We start from the raw sequence: 14,124 nt of genomic DNA, 5'->3' as shown, positions 1-14,124 counted from the left end.
CCATCTTTTTTTTTTTCTGCAACTCTTGTCTATCCATACTACACTAGTTCATGAACTTGACTAGAACGTCGGAGGGTCACCACCGGGGGCATCCTGATAGACCCCTAACCATCTTTCCTTATTTTGCAGATTCTTTCCTCAAATTGAGCATTGAGGACCCATAGGATGGTCCCATATGATGAAGCAAGAAGAAAACCAGATCTATCAAGTGGAGTAAGAGGAAAACCAAATCTATCATGGAGTAAGAGGAAATCCAGATCTATCAATTGGTGCTGTCTGTGGGAAACGAAAGAGATTTTACTATCTCTAAAGTTCCTAAATTCACCAATTGAGATCCACATGAAAGTATGAAAGTTTATGCGAAAAGGAAGCTGGAGGTTTACAATAACCCAGCTGAAAATAAAGATTCATTACGTTCAAGAATATTTTGATAGTCTTTCAGATAGTTTATTTTAATGTTTATTGAATTTTATTACTATTAACTTTTTCTGTGAAACCTGGTGAAGTGAAACTTTATATCGAAATACTTATCTATGAGTATAAAATTCTAATCTTTTCTATAAAAAGAAAAAGACTGAGTGATGTATATATTTGTTGAAATTATGAGGTCAGCCATATATATGTTGTTAAATGTTAGATGAGTATGTCGGCTATAAAGTCTCAGGTTAGCAAGTTAGAGAAAAAAATTAATAAATAAAAAATAATAAAAAAAGAGATCTGCGAGGAAAAGTAAAGCAGGTTGGGTAGGTTCGACAGCTCTCTGACTGGACAACAAATAGGCAAGGTTGGATAGGGCACGATTCATGGCCATCCAACTTGGTTGCATAGCAGCGCCCCTCAAGTATCGGGGCAACATGGAGACAATAAGAAATGATCAAATGTCCAAGCTGACCGAGGTGGATGAACTCGGACTATGTATGTCATCCAACATTGAAGACAAGGTGAACTGAGATGCCCCTGGTCGGCATGGTCGGCGCTAGTCCGTCTGACCAACGAGAGGATGACTGATCAAGCACTACTAGTCAGACCACCAATGGTTTCGCTGGTCGGAGAATCGAAAGGTCGGCATGATCGGAGCATCAAAGGATCTGCATGGTCAAGCCTGTAGGTCGGACAATCAAGAGCTTGACAGGTCGGCAAGCCTTCAACCTCAGATTGAATAGGCCAGCTCTAGCACCAGGACGCTTGATCGGAGCATCAAGGGATCTACATGGTCAAGCCCGTAGTTCGGACAATCAAGAGCTCGACAGGTCGGTTGGGTTACTAGGTCGGCAAGCCTTCAACCTCGGATTGAATAGGCCAACTCTAGCACCAGGATGTCAAGCGTTCAAAATTGGATTGTACAGGCCGACTATGCTATTCGATTGGTAGATCTCAAGAGAGGGCTAGACAGGTCGGGTTCTCGGCAACCTTTTTGCTAAGGCACTAAAAAAGAGAAAGGGAAGAAAACTAAAACCAGCCAAGCCCATCATCCCAACTTCTACATACAGAGAGAGAATTAGATGGAAAAGTGTACATTCAGAGAGATTGAGGGGAAAATGAGTGTATGCCTTGTCGGCAAGGAGAACTTTTGAAGCAGAGTTTACAGGATTTTGAATTGTCGCATTGCTATCGGTTTGTACTTCTAATGGGTTGAATTCTGAGGGGCAATACCTCCTAGATCTAAAGAATGGCCTTCGTGATGAACTTGGTCTTTTGAATAACTGGAAATCCACTTATCAAACGCCATATGGGTGGATTGGCGTGAACTGCACTTCTGATTATGAACCCGCACCCATCCGATTTTTGAGAAACCGCACTCATTCGAGGTCGTGCTCGTCACACTTTGAATAATTATGCCAATTGACATTGAAGTAAGGTACACATAAAATTGCCACCTGTTTGTTACTTGTCATTAGCATAAATTATGCTCCAGTTGCTTATTTTGCTTTAGAATTTCGAGACCGCCTTTAGTTATTAAACAAGGCGTTAATCACTTATTTTAAATACCCATAGTATGTATATACTCCATTCATATCAATTGCATCTTGCTGTGTATGCTCATTATTTTGCTTTAGAATTTCAAGACTGCCTTTAGTTTTTTATTAATTATTGTTGAATACAAAGGATTTCATAGATTATTAAAAGATATGCTTTGTATGTGAATAATAACACTAAATTTAATTAAAGTATACTTACCTGAGTTTAGATATCTTGACAATTGCTCGCATAACATTAAAATTTGTCATGAAAATTTTATTATTAATTAATGTTAGCACAGACATTCCTCAGAGAAAAACCATGTATTTTATAGATTGAAAAATCTTAGAGAAATTTACACATGCAAAATATTATTTATTGAATTTCTAAATTGCATGAGTTAATATTATTAGTTAATGTGCGACATAGTATTTATTGATGAATATTATTGAATTAACAATGAGCATTCTCGTTATATACGCTCTGTGCAAACTCTTATTTTGCAGAAAAAAATTTAGAAGAAAGAGCAAGACCTCAGTGAGGTGGATGACCGGCCTCGAAAAATGACCCCCGACATTACAAAATTGAGCTGAGATGAAGAAGCGACAGTGAGACCAAAGAGCCTGAATCCCGAGTGAAGTCCTTAGTGAGGTAGGTGACTGATCTCGAAAAATGACTCCCAGCACCACAAAACCGAGCTGAGAGGACGAAGCGACAGTAAGGTCAAAGAGCCTGAATCTCGAGTGAAGCACTCAGTGAAGTAGGTGACTGGTCTCGAAAAATGACCCCCAGCACCACAAAACCGAGCTGAGAGGACGAAGCGACAGTAAGGCCAAAGAGCCTGAATCCTGAGTGAAGCCCTCAGTGAGGTAGGTGACTGGTCTCGAAAAATGACCCTCAGCACCACAAAATCGAGTTGAGAGGACGAAGCGACAGTAAGGCCAAAGAGCCTGAATCCCGAGTGAAGCCCTCAGTGAGGTAGGTGACTGGTCTCGGAAAATAACCCCCAGTACCACAAAACCGAGCTGAGAAGACGAAGCGACAGTAAGGCTAAAGAGCATGAATCCCGAGTGAAGCCCTCAGTAAGGTAGGTGACTGGTCTCGGAAAATGACCCCAAGCACTACAAAATCGAGCTGAGAGAACGAAGCGACAGTAAGGCCAAAAAGCCTGAATCCCGAATGCAGCCCTCAGTGAGGTAGGTGACTGGTCTCAAAAAATGACCCCCAGCACCACAAAATCGAGCTGAGAGGACGAAGCAACAGTAAGGCCAAAGAGCCTGAATCCCGAGTGAAGCCCTCAGTAAGGTAGGTGACTGGTCTCAGAAAATGACCCCCAACACCACAAAACCGAGCAGAGAGGACGAAGCGACAGTAAGGCCAAAAAGCCTGAACCTTGAGCAAGGTCGAGGAGCCTGGAAGCGACAGTAAAGCCAACAAGCCTGAATCCCGAACAGATCCGCACAAAACCGAGCTGAGAGGGAAAGAAGCCCTCAATAAGGTAGACAACCGGTCTCAAAAAAAGACCAACGATACCACGCAGCCACGCTAAGAGCACAAAGCGAACCATTCTTTCGCCTTTCATTAAAGAATACAGTATGCTCACAGCAAACAACGGCATATGCTAACAACACACAAAAACATCACATAAAAGTACAGTTTTGACCTCACATAAAATAGTGGGGCACTGGACTACAAATGAAGAGTTAAAATCCGACCTCCCAAGGGAGCTTGGGTCATAAGGTAAAAAGACTTCGATCTCACACAACGGCCAAAAGCGCCAAAGCGCCATGCTGACTTCAAGAGGGTGCTGGAATAAAAATTAAAAAAAAATATGAATCCGATCTCTCAAAAGAGCTCGAATTACAGGCTAGTAAGACCTCGATCTCACAAAACAGCCAACGTATAAAGAAATTAAACTAAGGCGCCCTAACGCCTATATCATGTAGCAATGCGGCCTACTAAAGGCCAATTTAAGGCTCACAGAGCCAAAATACCAAAGCACCATATCGATCTCAAGAAAATAAGCTCGGTACTAGTAAAGCCAATAGGCAGACCAAATTAAGGCGAAGCGAATCATAAGCAAAATGCATACCGAGATAGAAAACCAAACAAAGGACCAGGGGCAATCACAAAAGGCACTGACCTTGAAAATTGACCGCTGGCACTAAACCAGCTTGGCTAGCCTAGAGAAAGGTCTAAGCAGCAAAGAGCCTGCAAAACGCTTAAGGGTAGATAGCCCGGAAAGCACTCGGAGGCAAAAAACCCAAACAACCGAGACATACCCGATAACTAAATACTCAGATAAAGAATCAAGGGAACAGGAGTAATGTAAAAGGCCAAGTGAACCATTCTGAATGATCGGACGGAGCAGTAGAAAGCCTTGACTCATTGAATACAAAAGAATCGAACCCCAGTATGGTCAAGCCCAAAACATATAGTCCAACCTCTTCGACTTGGGGTCGATCTCCCCAAAAGCCTAAAGGGGCCAGACATACCTCCCTGCTGAGTCTTATGTCTATACCGGCGAGGCTATAAGTCTATAAAAGAAAAGTTAAAGCTGAACCAATAAGCAGGCAGGCTGAAACATAGTCTGTATAAGGCTAGACAAGGAAGCAAGAAATTAAGTCCGACTTCACAAAGGAGATCGGGGCACCAAAGTGAAGAAAGCGAAATCCCAAACTCCCGAGCTCGTAGCACAAGCAGCATCACAGGCTATAGGCATAAAAGCCTAAGCAAAGAACAAAAATCCGAGATCCCGAACTCGTAGTACGGACGGACTCACAACAAGTACACAACCAAGCATAATAAAGCTAAATACGGAAGAAATAGTGGAGAGCCGAGCTCCCTATATGAAAAGGTCCACAAATGCGGAACACACAAAAGGATAAACAAAACCAAAGGGTCGTGCTCCCAGCTTGGATCAGCTCGCAGTGAATGAAAAACTTAAACAAAATAATCTAAGTATAAATGAGGCACATGCCGAGGTATACACATCTCCAGATCGCCATACATTCAAACATTAAAGTAAAGAGACAAAGAAATAAAAGTGCAAGGAAAGGACGTTTTGACTAGAGTCGTTCTAGGGCAGCGCGGTCATAATGGGGCCTAGGGTTTTACCCCCTCATCACTCATGGAATAACTGCTGAGGAGGTAAAGGGGCACTTGATGACCGTCGGGCTTCCTGCACCTGGGGGCAAGGCCAGGCCTTAAAAGAAGGACGCAGGCTCAAGTCCCACTATGCCTTTCTCAAAGCCAACCAGCCCCACGCGACGTGCCCCAACCCGACAATGAGAAGTAGGCCGGACAGGTCACACGCACGGGCCCATCTGAAGGGAGCCTAGCCCGGTGATGTGACAAGAAGTAAGGGAGCAGGCCCAGTCACCTCACAGGGAGGTCTTCTTCTTCCTTCTTCTTCCTCGGCTCCATCTTTTTTTTTTTTTCTCTGCAACTCTTACCTATCCATACTATACTAGTTCATGAACTTGACTAGAACGTCGGAGGGTCTCACCGAGGGTATTCCTGGTAGACCCCTGACCATCTTTCCTTATTTTGCAGATTTTTTCCTCAAATCGAGCATTAAGGACCCATAGGATAGTTTCATATGATAGAGCAAGAAGAAAACCAGATCTATCAAATGGAGTAAGAGAAAAACCAGATCTATCATGAAGTAAGAGGAAAACCAGATCTATCATAGAATAAGAGGAAATTCAAATCTATCAATTTTTTAAAAATCGAGAGATATAACAATAAGTTTTGACAATTTTAGTAAAATTAAATATCATATAAGTTTTTTTTTAAAAAAAATTTCTCAAAAAAAAAAAGCTCAAAACGGCGTGTAGTTTCTCGAACGGCGATCACGTGCAACTGGATCCGGAAAAAAGATCGCGTACAACTGGGGACAAATGATAAGGTTTTGTCATACGACATTAATTCCATAACAATGATGGTCGTTTTGTGAGATGAAACGAAAAAAAAATAGTTTAATCTTGAGCGTCCTTTTTAGGTCTTCAATATGGACCGTCAGATTTACACTTAAAATCCTTCCCTTCTGCAGTAAGTTTCTCCTTTCGCTTTTCCGAGGGAGAGAGAGAGAGAGCAACCTGGTGCCGGCCGATCCAGCCGTCCCCTTCACCTGCGACAACGCGATTCTTATTCCCTGCGCGAGTTAGCCTTTCCACGGAGAAAATTGGTCTGAAAAGTCGCCAATACGAAGATAGAGTAAGAACTGGAAACATCTCTAATTCCCTACAATATCCCTTACTGGAGATATCGCCGACGGTGCCGCGGCTTGTCCTCCTAATCGCATGCGCCCAATCCGGAGCTCATCTAGATGCTCCAGCGACGTCGGAGAAAGCCAAATATAGTACCAAAGAGAATCATTTCAACCGAGCAACACAATAGTAGAAGAGACTCATTCGCTTGTAGAACAGATCTAGGCAACCAAACATGGCTGCTGTGAAAGAGAAGGAAGTAGAGATTCAGGATGAGCTAGCAGATTCGTTGAATGACCTCTTCACCAGCGTCTCCACCATGGTCAAAGGCGAACTTCAGGTCTCAATTTCAAGACCCAAAATCTTAAAATCTTTCAGTAGTCCCCCCTTTGCTTCCAAATTGATTATGTTTGAACTTAATATTCTTATTATTCATGCTTTTAGGGGGCAAATAATCTGATGGAACTTATGGAGAAAATGAATCTGAAAGTGGCTGAAGAGTATAAAGGTTTTGGGGATGTAGCTTCTGGATTGAGGGTTTTCGTTGAGCAGTTGAAGTCCAAAAGCGGTAGTTTTGATCAGTATGTTCAGCAAATTGATGCAATAGAGCGGCAAGTGACTGAATTTGAGGCTGTAATTTCAATGCTCGATAACTATGTTTCTTTGTTAGAATCAAAAGTGCAATCTGTATACCAACATCCACCTTCATGAATGAAGGTGGATTGGGTCAGAACTTGTGAATGAGAATGGTCTGTGGAAGGGAATTTCTGTCCCCTGCAAATTTGGTTGTTTACTTAATTTTCTCTTTGAATTTTGGAGTTTCTATCCTGTAAGCAGTCATCTTTATGTTAAAACTTTTATAGACAAAATTAGTATGTCTCTCCATCCTTTCTTCAAGAGTTGCAATTGGTTGTGTGGCTGAAATGCCAATGAGGTAGCTGACTGTGTAGCAACTAGCAAGGGATGCTTTAAAATTCTGGTTCAGAATGATGCAGCCCAACCCCTTTTAGGTCGAGTATGAGCAAAGAACAAAGGTTAATGATGGGATGCTAAGGTCAGCATTCATCTGGTATAAAGTGCCTCCTTTTTCAATCCTGTTATTAATATACCTTTTGAGTTTTCCAAAGAATATTGTTGGGTCTCTGTGGACCTTGGAGTCATAACATGTCTGGTCCTGTATTACTAAGAAATTTCACAAATGTCTCACTGTTTCTTGAAGTGGTGAGTTGTGAGCTTCTCTGTTAGTCTCTTTGCATATTTTTTCATCCTGAATAAAATAATTTTTTTACTAGATATGGTACAGTAATGGGTTCTCTTTAATAATCCATTATCATCTTTTTTTTTTTTTTCAAAAAAAAAAAAAATCCATTTGACTATGTAGATGTCAGTTTCAAGATAAATCGTCACACCATCAATCTAAAACATATAAATAGAAAATTCCGAATCTTCACTATTGCAATGTCTTAGCAATTCATTCACCCATATTGCCATTCCTTGGAAAAGAACCAATCGTGTTTCGTGAGATGTGTCGCAAAATGAACCTCAGCCACATAAGAAGTTCAAGAAGTTTCCTAGTCAGAGCAGAGTTGTTTTGGATGGATAGCAGCAGCAGCTCAGCTAAAGGCATCGCATACTTAGTCTTATTTAAATGGATAATGGGTATGGTATTTGCCATCTTATTGTTACGTCACAACTGTCTCCTACTTTTTTCTTGACATTGTTTCATACTTGGTGGACGCGGCGGAATGAAAACGCTAGCAAGCTAGGGGGTTCCTCTGAGAGACAAATATTCTACATAGGCATGGCCAGAATCAGTGCAGCCCAAGAAAGAATCATATATCACCTCTTGCTTTATTTTTTCTACAATACCAATGGCTTCTTGGTAACTGCACAAATCCCAATTCTTCTTCTTTTGTTCTAATCCGATTACTGTGCAACTTTACCTTTATTTAGTGCTATAAAAACGTTCATTAGACAACCCACATCTCATCGAGCTAGCAAAAGATAGAGAAAGAGAGAGAGATGAGGCCTGCAAGCAACTCCACAGCTGGTGCTGGATTCTGGCACTGGAAGTCTCCCATGCTTTACCTCTTTGGTGGGCTAGCACTCATGCTGGGAATCATCACTGTTGCTTTGATAATCCTTGCCTGCTCCTACAGGAAGTCTTCCAATTCAGGGACACAGGTAGCTGAACGGAAACCAGTCGAGCAATTAGACGACTGTGAGCCAAAGATAGTTGTGATCATGGCTGGAGATGAGAATCCCACTTATTTAGCTAAGCCTAAGCCTGTTTCTTGCATTTGCCACAATGAAGAACAAGTTTAAGCTGATCTCTAGAGTCGTTTCTTTCTTTTTCTTTTTGCAATTTCGGTTCTTGCCTACGGGAACATGTAAAAAGATGAGTATGAAGAGGATGATATTTTTGTAGGAGTCATATGTAGTATTTTTGGTTCTGATTAACAAAATGGATTCAATTTCAATTTTCTCATGATCATCAGATCTACTGGTATAAACATTAAGAATCACTCAACTTACACTCTGAAATCAAGAAATTTGTTTTAGGACCATGCCAAAGTTTAATATAGTTTGTCTTTACTGATGTAGAACCCCTTATTAAAATGTCCAAGTACTTGACTTGATACTGCGGGGTTTTACTCTTCGTGCCCCCAAGTCGATGAGCCGGACCCACGGATTAGAGAAGTTGACGACGATGAGCATCTGCTCAGGCAAACCGGATGAATAGGAACTTGTAAGATTGGTCTCACCAAGACGAAGGTTATGCGAACGATCTGAGAGAAGGTAATAGAATCCAATCCGATCAACAACCTCATTTAATGTTTCAAACAACTTTAATAATAGGGTTCTATGTCCTATTCCGACAAGTTATTGTAGGAGAATCCAACTTAGATTTGAATCTTAGTGATAATCTAAGCCTGTCCATACCAAGTTAGCTATTTTCTTGTTAGTTGATTGATTACTTGTTAAGAGCCACAAGGTGTTTTTTATTAATTTCGTTTGTAGTGCAACTTAAATAGCTTTTTCTAAGAATTCAATTTATTTTTTTATTAATTTGTTTATAAAATTAAAAAAAATTATTTTCAAAATGAAATAAAATTATATTTAATTATATAAAAAAAATTAAATTCTTTCTTATAAAATGAAGCATTAGGTGTTTAATCGGAGGAAGGGTCGATGGGAATTGAATATTGCGGCCAACTCGTGGGTTTGTGGGCAGGCGCAGCCAAAATGAACTCATGCATCACTGCCAAAATTTCACCCACAAACAGTATGGTCTTTCTAAATTTCAAACTTAATTTGCTTTTATTTGAGAAAATATTTGTACCACGTGGCTGCTGAATTGGAATTCTATTCCAACAAAAAAATTTTATTACAATAATAATAATAACTGACTAAATTAATTATTGCATCAAATATTATTTATATTTATATAAAATTAAAAATTATATATAAATAAATAAAATATGAGTCCAACGATTGTACACAATATGCAATTCACGTTATGAAAACCATTAATATTAAAGATCTCATAAAATTAATAATTTTCTTTAAAATATTAATGAAAATAACGTATATTTACTAATTTGATCCTTTTATCAATAATAATTAAAATAAAATTTTACTTAAATTTTAGTGTATAAATAATTTTAAAACTTTAATTATATATTTGATAATATTTTATGATAAAGATACTTAGAATAAATTTTTATAATAATAAAATTATTCATGTAAATCACAATTAACTTTATATTAAAATTTCAAAGAATAATAAAATAAAAGAAATTTTAAAATAAAAAAAATCTTGTTAACCCTCTAATGGTATAAATTATAAGTAACGTTAGTTATTAAAATTTTAAGGTTTTTCTTAACATAAATTTTTATTAATTATACAGATTTAAAATCATCCAAATAAACCGGTGAATTCAAAATTTAAGAAATAACTCAATAAAAATTTTTTATTTAAAATTTTATCTGTTTTGATGACTTCTGAGTCCACCTCACCCCAGTCTGAGGTCAGGTTCAAGAAAATAGCCCATTACTTAGAGATCCTCAAGCCACTCACGCCAATCGGGTCCAGTCCGCTCAGCCTCCCGACCGGGCTTCATCTGGCTTTCTCCACCAGGCCGGCCTCGTCTTCACCGCACCTCGGGCCGATCCCATTTGGACCCAGCTTTATTCCTATCCTCCGGCCCAACTCGGAACTCGAAGAAGGATCCATCTACCCGCCTCGTAGACCCGCCTACACGCGCACAGGGAGAATCAGAGGCCATTATGCATGGAGCAGAGATCTGATTCTCTCGTACGTCCGTATCAGCGTAGCAGGGACAGGTGGTCTAATGATACTCGTTCTGTTCGGCACGTGGCTAGCAGACAAAAGGAAACATATAAAAGGGAAAATGCTCCTCTTTATGTTCAAGTTTTTTCTAAGTTTTACAGAGTTCATTGTAAAAACTCTATTTCTCTGGATTTCAGATCATCATGTTTAGTTAACATTATTTCTTTAATTTGTAAGAAATTAAGATTTTTTTTTTTGGTGTAGGTAAATTATTTTCTAAAATTTAAGAAATAACTCAATAAAAATTGATATTATGATCAATTTAAATTTGATTGTGTTTATCCATTTATTAATTATTAATCTGATTTATTTTGTAATAAAAAGTTTGAATATAAAATTTTAATTGATTTTAAAATAAAATAATTAATAAAAAATAAATTGAATTGGATTCTTTGACTGAGGTAATAAAATATTGAAAGGCTTGGAAACTGCGAAAATGGCTTTTGTGCAGAAGCATTAGCTTTTGTTTGGATTTTTTTCTTTTTTTTTAATCTTTTGTTGGCATTAGATGAATCTAGTCTTGATATTTATCATGGTACCTAATCATGTAGACATCATTTTGAACTACATTCAACAAACTCTCTCTATATATTTTTTAAATAAAAAAATTAAAAATTTTTTATTTTTAAAAAAATTATAGAAAATAAATTAAATTAATTAAATTTTTATAAAATTATCGTGAATATATTTTTTTAATTATTATATTGGTAAATGAACCTAACCTTGATATTAGGGTCACCATTCGGTCGGTTCGATTCAAAATCGAATCGAATAGAATAAACTAAAAACTGAAATGTTTCGTATTTATAAAAATCAAATGGAACCGATTTTGATCAGAACCGGATCGAACCGGTCTGATTCGGTTCGATTCGGTTCGGTTTGATCGGTTTTGATTTTTAATAAATTTTTTATTTTTTACACTTTATTTTTAATATTTTAAAATTTAATTAAAATATTTTAATCTTAATATAATTTAATTTCTCTATATTATTAAAAATAACATATTATTATCACTAATCGGTTCGGTTCGATTTTTTCAATTTTTTTCTGATTGAAATCGAACCGAACCGAAACAATAGAAATTTTTGAAATTAAAAACCGAATCGAACCGAATTGAATAAAAAATTGAACCGAATTTTAAAATTAATTCAGTTCAATCGATTTTTTCGATTTAAACCGAATACTGTTGACTCCTACTTGATATTCGCATTATCCCTAAAGTAAGGCTTCACTTCTATCGGTGTTCACATTAGAATTAATCAAAGTATTTGAAGTTTTTTTATTAAATGAGATTAAAAATTATATGAGTAGAATTGAGACTTTTTATATGCATTTATCACCAGATTAATTTATGTATTTAAAGTTATGTGAGTGCAAAGTATTTAAAGTTTTGATGTTTAATGAAAAATGGATCAAACATATCAATTTATGTATGCTTATCTCAGTAATGATTAATTACTAAAAGTGTAAGATTTCTTTAGATCTATTTTATTTGATTCTAAATTGATGAACTCACACCATTAATAGTTAATCAGATGCACTGTGAAACTTTTAGTTATATTTTCCGTTTTTAATCAGCAAGACAAAGAAAGGCCATTCTAAGTGGCAGGAATTTTGGATTTAAAATCTGCCATGCCAAGATCACAATAATCATTACTACAGTTCCAACATACAATCTCATTTACCAACATTGGTTTGGCATCTGCTCAAGGCACAAAGAATCTACTTCTCAAACCCAAAGGGCATTATGGTAAAATCCAATATCACCAAACCAAATTCACATCAACTTGCATTTTCCTCTCTCTATATATATCTCATTTCACTGCACTTGCAAAACCCCATCATCCTTAGATCTCTAAGAAAGGTGAAATGAAGCCTGCTGCAAATCTATGGCGTTCTCCAATACCTTACCTATTTGGAAGCTTAGCTCTAATGTTCATGATCATTGCAGCAGCATTGATCATTTTGGCATGTTCCTACTGTAAAGATCAGTGTTCAAGGGATGAAGAAGGAGAAAAACCCAGAAAATCTAGTAGCATTTCAGGGGTTGAAGCTGAGCCAAAGATTGTGGTTATCATGGCAGGTGATCAAAAACCAAGATATCTAGCAAAGCCTGCTGTTGTTACTTTGGCTGCCTGCAACTGCGAGCTAGTGTAGAACTTTGTAATATGTATTAGCTTAGAACAGTTTGCTTTCGTATTAGAGAGCAGATGAGCTAAGGAAAGTGCTTTCCTTTGATTTTTTTTTCTTCTCTTTTTTTATTTTGTTTTTAGCTTCCATTGCTCCAGGGAGAAGTACAATTCTTCTTACTTTGTAATCCAACCATTATTCTATAAATAAATAATATAAAATAAAAATTGTTTGGATATATACAATCCTGAATATCAATTAATAATTAAAAAAAATAAAAACAAAAAATGTCAAACTCTGAATAACACTAATTCACCCTATTTATAACTCATTATTACATATTCTCTTCTTACGTAATTTATCCAATCTCAATAATTTTTTTTTCATGAATAATTAAGAGATAAATTAAAATTTAAAACTTAGATTATTTAATAAAAAATTTAAAAATTATTTGGATGGGTTGAATTTAGGCAGTTATTAATTTAGGGTTTTTTTTTGGAGTTCATGAATTGAAAAGAAAAAAAAAGGCTGCACCTTGACAGTGGTAGGGAAATGTCAGTGGATGCGGCGGACTGTAAACGCGCATAAGGCGATGATGATGGTCTCGTTGAATTGGCTTCACAAATTGGTCTATGGAACTGTGCATAATGGGAGACAGCAATCTTTTTCTTTCTTACAAAATTTTATCTATTTTTCTGTGTGGAAAAGAAATATCCTGAGGATATTCCGAGTCATGTCCATAAATATAATTAATTATACATTCAAGGCTGTGGTAAAACAACCAAAATTTGTTGCTAAAAAGTTATGTGCTTGGTATTGAAAGAGTTGCATTTATGGGTTTGGAAACTTGGCTATATATAAAAAAATAAAAGTTATTGTGTCAAGAATGGGATTCGAACCCATGCCCTTTCGGACCAGTACCTGAAACTGGCGCCTTAGACCAACTCGGCCATCTTGACATGTGAGCAATGTCTCCTTTTGAAATTATAAGTTTATTGATAATTACATTCTAATTACAGGTATACTAATATACGTGGGATTTTTTGCTGAAGAAGCAGCCTGCAATTCCCAGAAACCAAAAAAGGTTTGAAATTGGGCAAAACCTAAAAGTGGGTTGTATTAATTGTAATAAAATAGCATTATCTTAGTATAAATTGAGACCAAGAATTACATGTAAAAGACAGAAGCCACCTTTATTAGGAAACAACGAAGGACAGAACAAATGCCAGCAGAACTTAGGTAGTATCCATTTCAACTATTCTATTTCTAATCCACAAACATCAACATACCAGTTGGCTTCTCTCCACTTTCCCTTTTCTTTTTTTTTTGGCACAAAAGTTTACATGTGCTTCTGACTAGACATAGTATTAAAGTCCCTAAGGACAAGTTAGAAGTGGGCTGTCTCTGCTCTAACATGCTTGTGGCCATGGCTTTCCTAAATCTTCCAGGGTTCAGGAATGAGTTTCTTCT

At 37.3% G+C, this 14,124-nt stretch overlaps 2 protein-coding genes and 1 non-coding gene across 3 annotated transcripts; 2 read left to right on the top strand and 1 right to left on the bottom strand.

The window, feature by feature from the left end:
• The first annotated feature begins 5,996 nt into the window (after positions 1–5,996).
• Positions 5,997–7,067, top strand: LOC110630868 (biogenesis of lysosome-related organelles complex 1 subunit 2). Its single transcript, XM_021778496.2, has 2 exons — positions 5,997–6,510; positions 6,615–7,067. The coding sequence occupies exons 1-2, from the start codon at positions 6,406–6,408 to the stop codon at positions 6,879–6,881; spliced, it is 372 nt and encodes a 123-aa protein (XP_021634188.1). The 5' UTR covers positions 5,997–6,405; the 3' UTR covers positions 6,882–7,067.
• Positions 7,068–8,192: 1,125 nt separating this feature from the next.
• Positions 8,193–8,495, top strand: LOC110630874 (protein GLUTAMINE DUMPER 4). The gene has a single exon (XM_043959230.1). The coding sequence runs from the start codon at positions 8,193–8,195 to the stop codon at positions 8,493–8,495; it is 303 nt and encodes a 100-aa protein (XP_043815165.1).
• Positions 8,496–13,532: 5,037 nt separating this feature from the next.
• Positions 13,533–13,613, bottom strand: TRNAL-CAG. The gene has a single exon. It is a non-coding gene; the product is annotated as a tRNA-Leu (tRNA).
• Between the last annotated feature and the right edge of the window lie 511 nt (positions 13,614–14,124).

This window comes from Manihot esculenta, chromosome 1, assembly GCF_001659605.2.
Source record: "Manihot esculenta cultivar AM560-2 chromosome 1, M.esculenta_v8, whole genome shotgun sequence".
Lineage (NCBI taxonomy): Eukaryota > Viridiplantae > Streptophyta > Magnoliopsida > Malpighiales > Euphorbiaceae > Manihot > Manihot esculenta.
The sequence above is the reverse complement of the archived record's forward strand: the minus strand, read 5'-3'. Positions and strand labels throughout refer to the sequence as shown.